General features: G+C 40.8%; 1 protein-coding gene across 1 annotated transcript in view; it reads right to left on the reverse strand.

The window, feature by feature from the left end:
• The window catches only part of LOC139939776 (transmembrane protein 163a-like), a 37546-nt gene continuing 18719 nt past the window's right edge, over positions 1-18827 (reverse strand). The window contains exons 5-9 of the mRNA XM_071935890.1: positions 9001-9095; positions 8235-8331; positions 6830-6941; positions 1776-1917; positions 1-128 (exon numbers count right to left, since the gene is read on the reverse strand). Coding sequence (XP_071791991.1) covers positions 89-128; positions 1776-1917; positions 6830-6941; positions 8235-8331; positions 9001-9095 — 486 coding nt within the window. The 3' untranslated portion in view covers positions 1-88. The remainder of the gene's footprint in view (positions 129-1775; positions 1918-6829; positions 6942-8234; positions 8332-9000; positions 9096-18827) is intronic.

Below are 18827 nucleotides of genomic sequence, written 5' to 3' on the forward strand. Positions count from 1 at the left end.
CGGTGATTAGGGAACTTCCAAACTGCCACGAGAATGGTTGTATACTTGAAAATTGATGGTTCCAATGCTGACAGGTTACCAACACTTCTTAAGTGGTGTCAGGTTTCTTCCAGTTACTCAAAAGCAAACTAAGAACAAGCCAATAAAAATATAGTTAAAGGCAATGTAAATAATTATTGTTCTCAAACCTGACAGACATTTTATACTGTCCATACAGTACCATCTGAAGACAATGGTTTTTTTAAATGAATTTCACTGGTCAGTTGCTCTGTCAAACTTAAGAGGGTGTCTTGCAAAATATTAAATTTATCCCTTTAACTGCTCTCAGATGGGCTAACTTGCATGTTATTCCGTTACATCACTGAATATTGATTCAGTGATGTTTGAAGTTTTTGCTTAGTGTGTGGAGATTAAGAACTACCCTATTGTGGGTACAGCCATGTGTTAAACTTATTTGGGTGGACTGTTGGTCTTTAAGGGAGATAGGCAGTGACTGTTTGAAAGGTCGAAACCACACCGAATCCTTTTGGAGCAAACACTCCTCCCACAAGTTCATTAGTTCATTAGCTTGATAAGCACAACTTCCTAAGGTTATTTAGGGAGGGGGCGGGGTTGTAACTTACACTTATTGGTATCTGGAAAAAAAACTTATTACAAAGAAAAAGGTACAGACATTTTTGAAAATTTTAAAGGATTATTTAACATGCTTAGAAATGAAAACAAAATAATACCAATCACCTTTGCACTGGTCAGTTGCTCTGTCAAACTTAAGAGGGTGTCTTGCAAAATATTAAATTTATCCCTTTAACTGCTCTCAGATGGGCTAACTTGCATGTTATTCCGTTACATCACTGAATATTGATTCAGTGATGTTTGAAGTTTTTGCTTAGTGTGTGGAGATTAAGAACTACCCTATTGTGGGTACAGCCATGTGTTAAACTTATTTGGGTGGACTGTTGGTCTTTAAGGGAGATAGGCAGTGACTGTTTGAAAGGTCGAAACCACACCGAATCCTTTTGGAGCAAACACTCCTCCCACAAGTTCATTAGTTCATTAGCTTGATAAGCACAACTTCCTAAGGTTATTTAGGGAGGGGGCGGGGTTGTAACTTACACTTATTGGTATCTGGAAAAAAAACTTATTACAAAGAAAAAGGTACAGACATTTTTGAAAATTTTAAAGGATTATTTAACATGCTTAGAAATGAAAACAAAATAATACCAATCACCTTTGCAGGAGACAAACCACACCTGTAACACTTGTTTAGATGGGCTCACAGTAACTGAATCCTTGCAATGTACATCACTAACAGCTGATTTATATTTTGTTCATTATCAGGAATCTTTCAATGCGTTATGTGTTGACTGAATTGCTAAATAATGTGAAGTGAATCACTTTAACACTACTGTATGGATGATTGTATTTATAATTGACAACATTTAAAACATTAAAAGCACAGTAACAATATTTGAAAAAGATGAAAAAGTGACTGGCGGGTATCAAATTCAACTGCAAATGCTACCACGGTATAAATATGAAACTTTATTACAAGTTTCGGCTTCTCAAAAAATCTTTAGTTGCATGTGCTAATGCACTAACATTCTCAGATTCCTATACAATCTAAACCGAAACGTCGTAAAAGAAAAACTGAGATATAGGCCTACCTATTAAAATCAAGATTATTGTTGATCCTCTTTTAAACAAAATCTTTACTGATAATAAAAAGGTTGTTTTTATTTAAAGTGTTTTTCAAATATATTGTCAGCAGTACTTACCTAAGTCCATATCCCATCAGAAGTGCAGCAATTGCTAAGCCTACAATTGCATCTAAGTAGTATATTTCTTCGTTTTTTGAATGTACAAATGCACTCAATATAACTCCCAATGCACCAATACCACAAGCAAAGGAACTGTAACCTGCAACAAAAACAAATATTTCAAAAGTCATTAGGCAGTTAGGAGAGAAGTTGCTTTTTAATTACTAATTTTATGAAGGGATCCACCAAGTGCACCGTCAGTGTTGAACTTGTTCAAAGTTAACTTTGGTATTGTCACGTGACAGTCACCCTCTTTTTCTTTAGCTTCGACTTGGAAGAGCAACTAATTTATTTGGTCGGTGATTCTCTTTATTTTTATAGGGAGCATGGCTCTGGCCATGCTCCAAAAACCTATTTATATGGGAGGGATAAGTTCTAAGAGATATTCGTGAGTAATATTTTGTGTTTTTACCCCCATTAATGCCCAAATTATTGTGATTTTGTAGCTCTTCATTTGGATCGTTTTATTTGTAAAACCATGTGTGTATGCCAGGCAGCACTGTCACACACGTGCATCCGTTAGCCTCTGTGTGTGCTGACCTTTTTGTGAACTTTGTGCACTGTGACTGTGTAATGTAGGCTACATGTAGTGTATACTGTATGTAATGTTTGCTATGGGTTGGAAGTATTAAAACCTGTATAAAAGAGATTTTCATATAAACGTCATTGGCTTGTGATTTTTTTGTTATCGTAATGTATTTTGGCGAATGCTCGTCCTTTATTAAGTAGAGGACCGGCTCATCTCACCTTCCTGTCCCTCTTTACATTTACTATACCTCATACATATTCATGACTGATAGTCGAGTTCTCATTGGTCCATTCATCATCACTTGCCAGGTGTTAATTTTGCTAATTACAGCAGTGGTATATGCGCATGACAAGAAGAATAGATCAGCGGGAGGCTATTTTCTTTTTTTCACCGGGAGCTATTCTACTTGTCATGCGCATTACAATTGTGCGACGTCATTCCCGGGCGCTATCCTACTTTTAATGTGCTTTAAGATTGTGGTTCTGTTTGTATACACGCACGAGGTGTTGTTTGAATGGATGATATAACACCAGTAAAAAGTGTTATGGGCGTGACACGCGCGCTTGCACCTGTGCGTATAAGACAGTTTCTTCATTCCTATTGGTTGAGAGCAACGGCTGAAACAGTTGTGCAACATCACGCGATACGCACGACGCGCACAGCATCTCCTTATAAGGAGTTGTTTACCCGAGGGCCTAACCATTTCATAGCTGGAGGGGTGTTGTGTTGAAAGAAATCATTGAATAATTATAATATTTGCATTTATTTTATCTTTTGACCAACAAGTGTTGATGTTTTTTGACCGAAAAGGTATTTATGAATGGGAATCAAAGTGTGTTGAATCGGTTTTCAACTAGTGATTTAAACCCGCCGAGGCCAGGGCCCAATTTCATAGAGCTGCTTAACGGTCGATTTTGTGCTTATCGGGCGCACCTAGCAAATTTTTCAGTTCATAGCCTTGATTAAGCAATGTTATTTGCTTATAGCGACAGGCAAGCAAGCAAAAAGGGTCCTTAAAGCCCCATTTCTGCTTAAGCACTCTGTTTAAGCATAGAGCCAAATTTCATAAAGCTGCCTGTAACGGTTGTTGTTGTGCTTATTGGGCACACCTATCACTTTTTTGCTTAAAGCGGTCAGCAAACAAAAAGGGTCCTTAAAGCCTCTATTATGCTCAAGCACCCCATTCACACAGCGCATAGTGCAACATCATTGCAAACGTTGTTATTGTGCCGGCGCAGCGGTGTGTATTGTACGTGTGTTTGAATGGTAGGTGTAGCGAAGCAAACGAGTGTCTAAAAAGCTTCAGAAATATTCGTACTATGTATTATCTTCTTGTTTACTTTCAAGTTTGTGTGTAAACCTTTCGAGGGGCACTTTAAACCATTAAACAATAATACATAGAAGGTGATGACTTTTTTATCGCCACTCCGCATTTATTTTGCCCGCCATTTTGTCATCACCTTCTTCCTTTTTGCTGAAGCAAACATCTAAAATGCTGCGTGCTGCTGCTGCTGCTGCTGCTGCCGCTGCCGCTGCCGCTGCCGCTGCCGCTGCCGCTGCCGCTGCCGCTGCCGCTGCCGCTGCCGCTGCCGCTGCTGCTGCTGCTGCTGTTGCTGTTGCTGTTGTTGTTATTATAATATTACAAATAGTACATGTAAGACAGAGAAGGCAATGATTATTTTTTATCGCCACTCTGCATTTATATCGCCCGCCATTTTGTCAGTAGGGGCCTACCTTCTTCTTTTTTGCTTTAGCAAACGATCTAAAAACTTGTGCGCGCTGTTTGTTTATGTGCTTAACCTCGTGAAATATGTGTACATTCCTCCAGAGTTAGAGCAATGATTTTTGCTACGTTAAGCAAAAAAAGTTGCTAACCGTTAAGCAGCTCTTTTAAATGGGGCCCTGGTTCTTGATCATTTACCTCGACTTCGTCTCGGTAAAATTATCAAGTCCAGGCCTCGGCGTGGGTTTAAACCACTAGTTGAAAACCTCTTCACCACACATTGATTCCCTTATAAAAGATGCTATGTCAGATTTTTTGCCGATTTGACCCAAAAATTTTGATTTAAAATTCAAAAGGTATTTTGATGGGGTCGAGAAAGTAACAAGCTTTCATTTGAGCCATTGCTCGAAAAAGTCCGCCAATTATTAGTAGCAGTGAAATAAAGTGCTCAAAATTAGTTTTTGTCGGGATCCCCGTGAAATGGAACAGTCCAAATTTTACCTTGTGATAATATTCCTCCCATTCCACTCTGAGCCACTCAATATTTGTATACTATGACTGTGAGCCAGCCTTTATAGAAGCGGGCGAAGAACTGAAGAAGGAAACCGAAAGCTTGATTATTTCGACAAGTTAAGACGAGTCTCTCAAGAACAATGTAAAGATGTCAGTGATAGGGAAAGCAAACGTCTACCATGTGTATAGAATAAGGGAATAGAGGGGTTGAACGTTTAAAACCGGCAGGGTTGTGCTGTGCGATAAAGGCCACGACCCTGCAAAGTTTTAAACGGCAGTTTAAGAACAAGTCACTTGTCTTTTATTGCAATGTAAAAATGCCTTGGCGTAATAAAGTAAGAAGCTCTGTAAAACTTATCTGTTTTCCGACACCCTTGAGCTCTGTAGGCCTATTGTACATGTGTTGCATTTCATGACTGAAACACTTTTCCGATATGCATTCGTGCACGTAGTATGCATCGTTCACTGATTAACTAAGATAAGAAACCTTCTATTAAAACGAGTTGAAACTAGAGTTTAGTTTACCAACATGATTTACATTTCCGTCTTCCGTTTGTCTAGTTTATCTGAAATTGAAACATAACACTCTATATAGAATTGTGTTAGTCAGATAAATCATGTTTATTTTATACTCGTGTTTTCAATTGTGTTGTACATTTAAGCTAGCCTTGCTCAAGGCAGTCGAATTATTCACTCCGAAAAAAGACCGCCGCTGTATAAAAACCCACCCGTATTCACTGTGCGTAACATCGCACGACACGATGCCCCCGTACACTATCCGCATGCGGAGGCCGTCAGGGCGACAGCCTTGTAGGATTTGTGTTGAAGCCACTGACCTCATTACTATAATAAGCGAAGAGTTCCCACGGTCAGCTCATTACCATAATGCCCGCGAAAGACGAGACATGTTTACCTCACACACCACCACCACGGTCGCATGATAGGGTCCAAAGGTCGTGATAAGGGAAGTGCGTGATTGGACGTTAAAATGAATAATTCATTTGCCTCACATCCTGTGTTGTCTGATAGGTCTGACGAACGATATACATATTCATGAGCTGCATACTAGCATATCCTAGAGCCCCCCCAATTTCGTCCACTATTGGAATTTTTTCAATACAACACATTAAAACGGGAAGATACAGATCCGACAAGGCTGTCGGCCTGACGGCCTCCGCATGCGGTTAGTGGTGTACGAGTGCGATGACTTGTGTGAACAGTATTCGTGCGATGTGACAGTGTGTATACGGGTTGGTCATTCGGTGTGATCGCACACACCATGCACAGGGTATACGGCGGGTGGGTTTACAGCTGCGTCTTTTCGGAGCGAATAATGCGACTGCCTTGAGCAAGGCTACATTTAAGCAGGATAGTATAAACAATAACATGGTTTCTATAGCGCTATCCCATCTTGATCACGACGCTTATGCAGCAAGAAACAAATTTATATTTTAAAGGCAGTGGACACTATATTATTGGTAATTGTCAAAGACCAGTCTTCTCACTTGATATATCTCGAAAACTACGTCACTTCAGAGGGAGCCGTTTCTCACAATGTTTTATGCTATCAACCTCTCCCCATTACTCGTAATCAAGTGAGGTTTTATGCTGATTATTATTTTGAGTAATTACCAATAGTGTCCACTGCCTTTAAGGGCAACTGGAAACAGTTGAGTTTTTAAGTTGAATGACGAAACAGTGTCCAGTGATCTGGGACCAATTTCACAGAGCTGCTTAAGCACAAAGCACAACAAAAGTATGCTGCCTTACCAGACGAGAGTTACATGTACCAGCCAAAATCGCTGGAGTTTTATACTAAGAGATTGGAATACGTAATACTGAAGATCGAGGTAGGGAGTTGCCATAATCCAGGCGGGATAAAACAAGCGGGACAAATTACTTTGGTGACTTGATTCAAAATCAAAGTGTCTACGTACTCTTGAAATATTGCAAAGTTGAGGTTCAGAGCAGTTTTGACATTGACATATTATTTTCACCAAAATTTCATAGTATAACTAGTTTTAGAGAAGAGCTGAGAGTTTAACAGCTTTCCTAAAAGAATTGTCACAAACAATTAGAAAGCAATGTTAGTTTACATCTTCACACAAGGAACTTAACCAAACTCTAAATAATGTTTAGGTTTTGATTATTTTATAGCAGTATGCAGTAACAAAACTTTTAAAGATTGCAATTGAACATTTAATTTATATTTAAAAAAAAGAGATAAAAGGGATGTTCATAACTCACCATCGCTTACAAGAGTTTTACTCTGGAGCTTGTATCCCACGTGAAGTTTACTTACAAAGAGTATCAAACTAATTATAACTGCAACGGTTGCCACGACATACAGGGATAATATCTGTAACACAACACAAACATACATAAATAAATACCACATGCATGTGTGGTGGATGGTTTACTCTCAATATTTCACTCCATTGGACTGATTTTAAAACAAACAGATTTCCTTTCCGAGTTTAGTCAAGTTTATTATTTTACTTCCTTCCAAGATTTGCCAACGATGAGTTCTCCGAAAAGTCCTTGTTATTGTGTTTATTGTTCACCTCGTTTCTTTTCGTACAAGTTTTGTAACTAAAATTCCTTGACTTTGTACATAATTTTTTTGCAAAGTTTTAAAAAAATACTTTTTGTGGTAATATCTTGCGAGGGTATTATTAATAATTATGTGATGTAGCTGAGTTGTAGCTGTAAATGAAGTAGATTGCGTCCCAATGTATGATGGGGGAAGGCGACAAGGACGATCGTTGAAAAGTCATTTAATTTAGTAGTGAAGAAAGATATATGTGTACATTGGATCCCAGTGGTGGGGGATAGCCATCCTCAGATTCATAATTAATAATGGTCAAACGACCGTATTGTATTCGATAATACTGAGCTGTTTTTAGTAATTCGCTATTTTGCCTCACGAGCCTTATTACGCCTTTTAACCAAAAAGGTATATATGAATGAGAATAAAAGGGTAGCTACTAGTTCTTTCACGGCCGTTTAAAACCCTTTAGGGTCGAATTGCCTGTTTTCCGTGAAAGAACTATAGTAGCTACCCTTTTATTCCCTTATTAAAAGGCAGAATATTCCGTGTCCACCAAGCAAGATGCATCTTCGTGGAGTTTTTGTTTTTTTAATCCGCCCTGTATAAGCCAATCAGGGCCCAATTTCATAGAGCTGCTTAGCACAAAAATTTGCTTAGCATGAAATTTCTTTCTTAATAAAAACAGGATTACCAACCAAATTTCCATTTGGTGCATGTTGCTTGTTACATGTATTCAGCTGTTGTTTGCTCATCCTGAAAATCACGTGGAAATTTGGTTGGTAATCCTGTTTTTATCAAAGCAAAAATTTCATGCTAAGCAAATTTTTGTGCTTAGCAGCTCTATGAAATTGGGCCCAGTTGTACATCTGTGTATCTTTAATGCGCGTACGAGCGTTACGTATACGATGATGATAAATAGTATGTTGGGGTGTTATAAAACAAATATTGACTGTTTATGTGATCCCCTGACCAGTCCATTTGCCCTCGGCTGCGCCTCGTGAAAATAGAAAGCTCCGGGATCACCTCGGGAGTGTTAACCATAGCACTCGAAGCAGTCAATATGTTTTATATGTTTTATGGGATCAGTCCATTAAACAGTACCTCTTCGGTTGCACTTGCTTTGATAATGAAGATTATGGACTTAATTCCAACTGACAATGACGCAGCTAAGAAGAGAAATGCCAACACCAACAGGGCACTAAAAAGGAAAGAGAACAAGTTCAGAGACACTCGAGTTGTTTTTCTGAACAAGGGACTTGATACATGGACCTCACTAGTCGTTAGACTTTTATATAAATTGAACATCTCAGATCTAATATTGCAACCATTCGGTGCAACTCTCGGCATGTTGGTGCACTTTGGTCTCGAAACGATTAAAAGTAACAGGGTTTAAGTAAATCACACACAAATATTTGGGTGTAGGCCCACGGGTTGCAGAAGCTTCAATTCAAAGTCTCAAAATTGATATAAAGCCGTGAGACAAAAAGTACATGATCCTCTCTTTAAAGACATGGACACTATATTGGTAATTTTCAAAGACCAGTCTTTTCACTTGGTGTATCTCAACTCATGCATAAAATAACAAACCAGTGAACATTTGAGCTTAATTGGTCGTCGAAGTTGGGAGATAATGATGAACGAAAAAACACCCTTGTCACACGAAGTTGAGTGCGTTTAGATGGTTGATTTCGAGACCTCAAATTCTAAATCGATGAGGTCTCGAAATCAAATTCGTGGAAAATTACTTCTTTCTCGAAAACTATGTCACTTCAGAGGGAGCCGTTTCTCACAATGTTTTATACTATCAACCTCTCCCCATTACTCGTTTTTTTTATACAAGTTGTTTTGTTTACAGTAAAATTGTTACCTCCGTTCTTTCTCTCTGGAATAAACTGTCTGACTTGAGCCATAAAATCTCCAAAGGACAACCAATGACGTCCCAACATCTAAGAGTGCATCAAACTGAAACAAATCAAAATAACCATAGTCGTTATCAATGGCAATACAAAAAGTGTTGATTAATTATTGTTTTTACCCTCAATGCCAATTGTTCAACAATTTCCACTTCTGTCCAAATGAAGTTCTGCGGCACAGAGAGGGTTGCAAATGGCTTTCTTTGTATCTTGCCAATAGGCTACAGTTCACGTCCTTCACAAGCCAGCTTAACGACAAATCCACATGGCGTTCCACAATGTACAGATCTTGATTCTTTTCTTTCGTCCCATTGAAATATTGTTTTGTTACCTCAAAATATCATTTTGTTTCCCTTTGAAGTCATTTTGAAAAAATAATAATACTATTTCGTTCACTCGAATTAATGTTCCGACGTAACGAATTAATTTCAGTATTGTTTTTTCTTTTTCTCCAAACAATACTGTTTAACCTGTCCCTTGTTATAGGGGCTTAACAGAATGGCATATCAAGGGCATTTTGTTCCCACAAAACGCTATTGCATTCCCTCGAAATTAAAATTCGGGGAACAAACAAATATTTGGAGGGAAATTTGTTGCTTTACCATTTTAACATTTTGTTCACCTGTCACTCAGATTTCCATTTGATACCCCTGAATAAAAAATTAATGATAAACCAGGGGGCGATGTCATGGATACACTGGTAAGTGAGAGCATTTTAAATCGATTTTGACCCGTATTGGTAGCCAATGCCTTTAAGAAAGTTGCCAACGCTTAGGGACACTTTACCAACGATAACAATGCTTACAAAAATCGACGGCGAATGACCGTCTTCGCAACATTCGCTGAAATTTAGAAAGCGGTTTCTAAATTGACCACCAATCTTCGTAATGCTACTCTCATCACACTGGGGAGAAAATGCTAGCGAACAGAAATATTTAACAATCGCTCGAACGTCGCAACATTCGCCGTGTCTTCGTAAGCAGTGGTAACAAAATCGGTACGTTCACAAGTCATGTGAGTTGTGAGTTGGCCGTCGGAGATGTGAGTTGTCCGTCGTAGTATAGTGTTCATTGGTTTTGGAGGTACGTCGGCCGGTCAACCACGTCCTTACTCTATGGTCAGAGCATATGAACAGCTCTCCCTGGGTAGCTACACCCACAATTTACATACACGACGAACGTACTTATGCACAAGGTTCCTTTATTGTAAGTCATTTACAGGTGAATATTCATCGGACTCTGCGATGACGAAACTATGGTGGCCCTGAAGGGACATCGCACATCGCAAATATTTTTCAAATACTTGTGATGTCGTAAATACCTTTGCAAATATCTGCGATGTCGCAAATATCTTTGCAAATATTTGCGATGTCATGCAGCAGTTTGATCAACACTTGATCAAACTATGTTGATCAAGTGGGATTTTAAACTTTGCTTGGTGGAAATAAGATATAGAAGAGTTTGCGGTAACACCATGTAATGACTATCTCTAAATAAGTTGGGGTGGTTCTGAAAAGAACCGTTGGATTAACTCGACGTTTCGATCAGTATGCTGTGATCGTCTTCTGGAGAAAGTTTTAAAAAACGTTGAGTTAATCCAAATTTCTGAATAAAACGTGGGGTCAAACAAACCCGCGCGACAAAGGAATCGTGACGTGCGTGGCGGCTATTTGGTTTGGAAATGCCAAAGCTGGAGAACTGTGTTCAAAACCAATAGGGGAAAATTGTCACTGGCGTCCAGGGGCATTAAGCCGTTTTTGACTCTCGGCTGAAAAATCCGCGCGGCCAGGTGCATTTTTGACTCCAGTTATTTATTACTAAATGCAAATTTTGAGAGTAAAATGGTTAATATTAACTGGTATCTGCGATTTCTATTTGGCCATAAAAAGGTACTAGTTGACATATTGAGATCATCCTTTGGCTCTTTAAAATTAACCTACATCAGCACGTGGAGCCCGAGCCGGAGCTTAAGCCGAGGTTTGAGAAAAGCCTACCAGCTTTGATCCGTGTAAGATTTTGCAGTGTGAAACGCTCCCACAATATCCGGATTGAAAGTTACACGTGTAACCAAAAAGCTGATTTCCTGCAGAGCTAGTGTGAAAGCGAAGTTGTTTGTATTCGTGTTGAAATTTTACCAAACCAACACGGACCCTATCCGGATAAGGTTCGACACGGATAGAAGGCAGGCCTGATACTTCATGGAGACAATGAAGGTGATTGCCTCCGTGTCCCCTGGTCATTGCCTTTGTGCCCTTGAAATGCTCCAGTACAAATTTGCAATTTCATCATAGGGTGCCCTAACCAAGAAGAAAATGCCTTGGTGCCCTTGCCCTTTCAAAAACGAAGCATACAGCCCTGAGAAGGTTGACAGTGTGAAAAGTTCTAATATCTGTGCTCTATAGACACATCCTGTCACGCAAGTGCTGGGGGCCGCAATCGTTTTCCTTTTCACATTGGTGTATCATGATGTCCTAATAAGGAAATTGTGTTGTTCAGGAAAACATTTAATTTCCATAAAGAGTAAAAAGAAACATGATTTCCTCATGTTTTTTGTGCACAAAACTGGGCACATGTCAACCTAATCAATCTCGCCGCGCCATTTTTTCCCAGGGGTTCGCACGGCAACCCCGCTTGAAAGCTTTTCGTATAAAATGCTCAAATTTACGGGGGTATTAGAGGGCAGTGTCACAATAACCCTGGCCTTGTGAAATCGAATACACTTGCCCGTCTTTTTTCCATTCTCATTATTTTGTCGATCCAATCCATTTTCCAACTGGCACGTGGGTCCTGCTAGTACCAGTCCCTTCCATACCCCGTTTCGTTTATTTTTACGTTCAGTTTATTATTTTTCTAAACAGTATCGATTATGAGACACTATTATTTTATTACCCGAAGGCCTGTTATATCCCCGGCCCCGTATTTTTTGTTGTTGCCGTACCCCCGTCCCCTGTCCCACATTAGGGAGGTTTAGATGCACTTAACGCGAGCAAAAACGTGAACGTGAACGTCACAAAATGTTGTTGTACTAATCTTAGTTACCGTTTCTCACGTCAGGTACGTACATGCAGATATCATACGTGAGCATGAAATAAGCCTAAAGTGATGGTGACGTCACCTATAAGCAACACAATTTTCTGACGTTCACGTTCACGTTTTGCTCGCGTAACGTGCATCTAAACCTCCCTATTGTGCCCCCCTCCCTCTCCCGTCCCATACTAACCCGCGCCTCTCGAGCTAGGAGTGTGCCTTCGTCCTTGCAAACCCGTGCGATGGCATTGTTCTTTGCTTGCCACTGTTTGCCCATAACTCATATTTTCCAGTTTTGCGCGGGAGTCCGGCTAGTGGTTCTTTCCCACTCCCGTTTATATCCTGTTGCGGGACCCGTTATAAATCGTTGCGTTTAGAATTATGCAAGTAGCGGGGTGAAGGAAGGGGGGGGGGGGAAGTGGTTAGGGACACTCGGGGTCACGAGGAACCTTTCAGTGCTCATTGTAAAACGTACACTTGCCCGTGTCTTTTTCCCGTTTCTTTTTATTTGTCCCGCTGGTGGTTCTCTCTCCCAGTCCCGTTTTATACCTGCTTTGTTTATGTTGTTCCCGTTCATCAGTTAATGTATCCCTGTCTTGTATCGTTTCCAAGTATCGTTTCCAAGTCTCTTTTTTTGTTTTCCTTTCGGGTCCCGCAACGGGATATAAACGGGAGTGGGAAAGAACTACTAGCCGGGCGAAACTGGAAAACATAAGTTATGGGCAAACAGTTATTTTCCCCTTGGTGTTCTTTGCTTCCCGTTCATTTTATCACGTCATGTTTTTTGCCTTTCCCTCACTCCCTGTCCCACCGTGTGCTCCATCCCTCTCCCGTCCCATATCTTACCCGCGCCCCCGTCCGCGCAGTCCCGTGCATTGGCATTGATATTTGAGTGCCAATGTTTGCCCATAACTCATCAAGTTTTGCAAGGGTCCCGCTATTCTTTCCAGTCTCGTATATACCCAGTTATAATGTTTTCCAGTAATGTGCGGGTCCCGCGTATAGTGGTTCTCTTCCTGCGTCCAGTTCAACATTTTTCTGTTCCTTATCCCTTATCATTGTAGTCCCTTTTTATTTGCTTCTTTGTAGTGCTGGGCGAATAGTGAAATTTTGTTATTCGGATACCGCTGGCCAACTATCCGAAATTAACCGGATACTCGAATAATTTTTTCGCCACGAGAGGGCGCTATGTAAAAAAAAATATTAAAAAAATATTTTTTTTTTGCCAATAGAGGACGCTGTTCGTTTGTGAATGAGATCTTATGGGCGGATTGATATTAGTTTTAGACAGTGTCACTCGGTTCATTCATAAAAATAACCGGATCTAATTTAAAGATGGCGATTTGCTTTTTCTTTTGATCGTAATTGACTCTACGTGAAGGAAAACTTGTGTAATCTTTGGACAAATTACGTCAGAAATTTCATTGTTTTAACTCTTCACGGAGGTGAGCATAGTTAAATACTTAATTTATACTGTTTTATGCTGTCTTAACAGAAGTTTCATAAGGATTCAGACGAAACATTTATATCCGTTGTCGCCCGACGTCCGCGGATATTCGGATAGTTAAAGAATATCCGGTTACTCGGTTGTTATTACAGAATTATCCGGTTTGTACAGAGGTATTTGCGCCCTATGCGGATATCCGGTTAAGAAAAAAAGGCCATCGCGGTTACGGATAGGAAAACCTATCGCAGCATGCAGCAGAGCACCGGAGACTCCACCCGCAACGACAGCATGCTACGTCATCCCAGAGAGCTTGGCACGCCAGAGATCTGAGACCGTGATTACTGCGTGCCGAAATCCCTGGTGACGTCACCCGGAGCTCTGAGACCGCCAGAGCACTGAGGCCGCCACACCTGCCCTACTGGCGTATACGCCTCTCTTAATATTTATGCATGAGGTACGTCACAATGCTTACTCAAAACGAGGCGATGGGCGCAGCCACGGCAAGTGATGGGGAACGTGCGCCCATTTATGACGTCATGCATAAGTCGACTTTAAAAAGGCGTATAGTTATATACCCGGTGTCTCCAAAAAAACTATACACTTTTGAAATGGCTGCCGAATAAAAAATAAAAGATTCTGGGGAAAAAAGGTTTTGTTTATGGATAGCTTATGGTCTCAACTTTCATATGACACCAAAAATTCCGAAAATAATTAATGGCTGGGTGAGCACTGCTCACTTTTGTGAAGTGTTTAAAATAAGGCTGCGCAGGAATTAGCCTTCCAACTTGAGAGCTTACAAAATTGAGGGTGATGTAATAAATTCATGCTCAAATACGATCAGTTTTGGTTTGCTGAATGAAGTTTATGGTTTATTAAACCATTTTTTTTATATTCATAAGTGAACAGGAAATGCATTTTTGTTCTTGTAGCATTGTAACTTTCCCTGGTAGACTCAGTGGTGTCTTCATGTGAGTCGCGATGGTGTGATGGTACATGTAGCAATTTCCATGTTACAAACTGTGTTTGTTTTTTAACATCTGTGACTTTGAAAAAAACCTTCATCCCGCATTTCAGTTATTGTAAGATGAGTTGAACATTTCATTGGTTTTTCTTAATAATCAGATGGGGATTATGTACAAAGATTGTTCAATAATACGTTTTTTTGAAAACAGGAATGTCAAAGATGTTGGCTACTTATTCTTCAGGTTACCCATTTTCCTGAAGTAGCCGAAATCTTGGATTTAATTGTTTAAAGCTACAAAGGACTTATCACAGAGGGAAGGCTAATTCCTGCGCAGCCTTATTTTCAGCCCTTCACAATGAATTATTTTCAGACTTGTTGGTGTCATGTGAAAGTTGAGACCATAAGCTATCCATACACCTAAACCTTTTCCTCCAGAATCATATACTTTTCATTCGGCAGCCATTTCAAAAGTGTATAGATTTTTTTGAGAGACACGGTATATTAGGCATTTTCACAGTTATATATTAGGCCTTTTCACACTGTCGACCTTCTATCCGTGTTGAACCTTATCCGGATAGGGTACGTGTTGGTTCGGTAAAATTTCAACACTTTCCAGTCACTGTCCTTTACGTTCGTTTTAAGTTGAACGTTTTTCTTGCAAAAATTTGCTTTTTATCATGTTTTGATGTTTTTGTTGTTTGATATGTAATATCACCTTTGTTCATTGTCTTTTAACTAGCCTCTTGTATCCTTAATGTATTGATCTAACAGTATGGTTTAATGTTCCATTGAAGATGTTTGTACTTTGTTTTCACTGGTGATGAATAAACGGAGTCTTAGAGCTCCACTCAAAAGAAAGAAAAGAAATTCAACATGGATACAAACAGCTTCGCTTTCACACAAGCTCTGCAGGAAATCAGCTTTTTGGTTTCACGTGTAACTTTCAATCCGGGTATTGTGGGACCGTTTCACACTGCAAAATCTTACACGGATCGAAGCTGGGGCTTTTCTCAAACCTCGGCTTAGGCTCCGGCTCAGGCTCCGCGGCTGATGTGCAATCAGCAATAGACCTTATGCACCTGACGTCATTTCAGTAGGGCGCCCTCACCTAGAGGTCAAAAGGAGGTTGTTCATTGGCCAATACTGTGCGCCGCGCGTACAACTCCGTGCGTCTCGATTGTTTCGTCACCTCTTTTCCTCTAAGATGGCGGCTGGATGACGTCAATGCATAAGGTCTATACGCGCTGAAAATGCAGGTTAAAGGCCGAGCTGCGTACACAGCGCATGGAGCCCAAGCCGTGGTTTGAGAAAGGCCCCAGGACGCGGCTTCTTGTTATGTACGCAGCGCCTTTTGTACGCGCTGGACAACTGTAATGTGCGCGGATGGTGCACAATCAACACGGATCGAAAATTAACCCGGAGGTGTTCACACTAACCCGGAGGTGTTCACACTACGGCTTTTGATCCGTGTTGGAATCATCGACACGGATAGAGATTTATCAACCCACCTCCCGGGCAGGGTTGGTTTCGACACGGATAAAGTGCCATAACCGGATCGACACCGTGTTAAAAAGTTGTAGTGTGAAAAGGTCAGTGCACATTCTCCGGATCGTATCCGTGTCCAACACGAAGATTTTTTGTAGTGTGAAAAGGCCTATAAGAACATATAACTCTATGCCCCCGGCCCAACCCCGAAGTTTCTACACGCTCGCGCTTTGACTGTGACGCAACAAACAACACATTCCCCCAACCCACGGGTACCCGGAAAATGACCCCAGGACGCATCAATTCAGCAGGGTGCCGGGCACCACTTGACATGACACAACATGGTGGCGCCCTAAAACAACAATGGCGGCGCCCGGCACAACCTCGTCCTCGAGGGGGGCGAGGTAACCGAGCGCAAGCGGATAGTAGGATATCGCAGCACCGCGGGTAGGAAGTTGGCGTTCAACTTTAATTATATAGATTTATGCATGAGGTACGTCACAATGCTAATCTAAAACGAGGTGATGGGCGCATACAGCCACTTCAAGTGATGGGGGATGTGCGCCCATAGCCTCATTTTGGGTAAGAATTATGACGTCATGCATAATTATTAAGAGAGGCGTATACAATAAGCCTTTTTGAGGTATGGCGGACGTGATCACGCCTCACACGCGGCGACTGATGCCACGCTCACCATGAACGTTTACGTGTAAACGCCGCGTCGCCAACAAAAATGCGCACTTCACTGAATAACACGCGTTCTATTTTTATGGTCAATACGCACAAATTTACTGAAACCTCATAGTGTTGATGCGACTAGTCTATATGACTTTGTATATACCTCATTAAGAGAATCCTCTAATCTGATTGGTTGAAAATGGAGTCATGGAAATAGATAGCTATTTCCATGACTCCATTTTCAACACCAAGATGACGTCATAGTGACTATGCCCGGGGCATAGTCAATTGACTATGACGCAATTTTGATACTTTGATTTGTATGATGTACGACTAGCGTTCCGTGTCACGACGCGACCAACCTCTCTACCATGCGCGCCGTTTCACATGCTAGCTCTGCGTACATCTCTAAGAATTATAAATCGGGGAACAGTTATATTATATATAGGCCCTCGGTGATGTCAAAACCATGGCTATGCCCTCAGCTTCGCTTCGGGCATAGTCATGGGGATGGTTTTGACATCACCTTGGGTCTACAATTTTAACTGTGCCCCTCATAGCAGTCAATATTTCCATATTATATAACTGACATACAGATCCTTGTCATTTGATGGTGGGACTTACTTCACCGTCACGTGACATTCACTGTTACTCCCATCCGCACCGGCGATCAAAAAGACCTATTCACCCATGGGGAATAGAATTTCCCATTCAACAGTTAGGATCATCCTTGTTCCCAATGTTTTTGAGCAGTACAGCGCCGCCGCGCCGCTGCTAAAACAAAGGAGCACCACCTGTGCAAAAGGTTGTGATCCAATTTGTGCACTGTTGCCGCTACGCGGCGCTATATGATTTTTGGTTGTCAGTAATTTGTGTGATTTTTCATAATGTTATACTTTTAAAATACATCAAATGACAAGGATCTATATGTCAGTTATATAAAACAAACATTGAGTGGCTTCGCCTCGTGAAATGGAACAGTCCAAAGTTTACCTTGCGGTAATATTCCTCCCACTCCACTCTGAGCCACTCAATATTTGTATACTACGACTCCCGAGGTGATCCCGGAGCGTTCTATTTCTAACAGACTATGCATCATCTTCGTACACGAAACGATCGTACGCGCGTTTCAGATACACACAGATGCACAACTGTTTTTTAGGTACGAGGTGGGTAAAAATACGTCTGGGTACTGCACGCCGTGTGATAGTCGTCGGACTATCACACGGCAAACGATGCACTATCGCAACGGCAAACGATGCACTGTCACACGGCCGCCGTCTAGTAGAACTAAGACATTTCATGTGACGCGCTCTAAACCAATGAAATGGCAGAATATTTGTAAGAGGTGTTATAACATGCATTGTGTCCGCCATATCTCAAACAGGTTTATGGTCCGGTCAGATATAGCTCTATGGGTCAGATGCGCCAGTTTAAAAACAAATATATTCCTGCCACTATCCAGGCACTATCCAAGGCCTTGTAGGCAAGCACAATGTGATTTAGGTGGAATTACTTTGCGACATCCTATGGCAAAGGAGACGGCGATGGAATCGGGGGGGGGGGATGGGGGGGGGGGTCATCTAAGCGATTCAAAGCATGTGGAGTGGTGTTTATGGTATATGATGGGGATTATTTTCCTGGTGAAGTAATGGAAATACGTGAAGAAAATGACTTATGTGTGTCTGGGATGCACCCTGCTGGAAGGAATGGAAGTTGGCAAGTCTTAAAGATGGCAAAACATTTTGTTTTCGGAATCATAACTAACAAAATAAATCAATCAAAAGGTCTACAGCTCTTGTTTTGCTCTTTAAATATGATGTGCAACTAATATTGGTTGATATTTTAGAGAAATTGTAACTCAACAATTGAAATAACATATAAACAAAGTCTGGGAAAAATTGTAACGCGTACGTGTTACCGTAAGGCGTGTTACCGACTATTTTGCAATTTTCTAAAAAAGTACACTTGAATTATTAGCTGTTCCGATCCAGTCGGAACTATTTCAGTTTAATAAACCTTAGCATAGTACTTGGTGACAATAGAAACCAGTTTGTTGTAGACTAGATTCTTTTGGGACAAAATTGAGCTAAAGTTTGGTATTTTTTCGGCCTTTCCATTCAGCGTAACGCGTGTTACCGATTTTCGCTGAGCTCTCTTAGCTAAACCAGTTGATCTTTT

The sequence above is a fragment of the Asterias amurensis genome, chromosome 7 (assembly GCF_032118995.1).
Source record: "Asterias amurensis chromosome 7, ASM3211899v1".
Taxonomy (NCBI): Eukaryota; Metazoa; Echinodermata; class Asteroidea; order Forcipulatida; family Asteriidae; genus Asterias; species Asterias amurensis.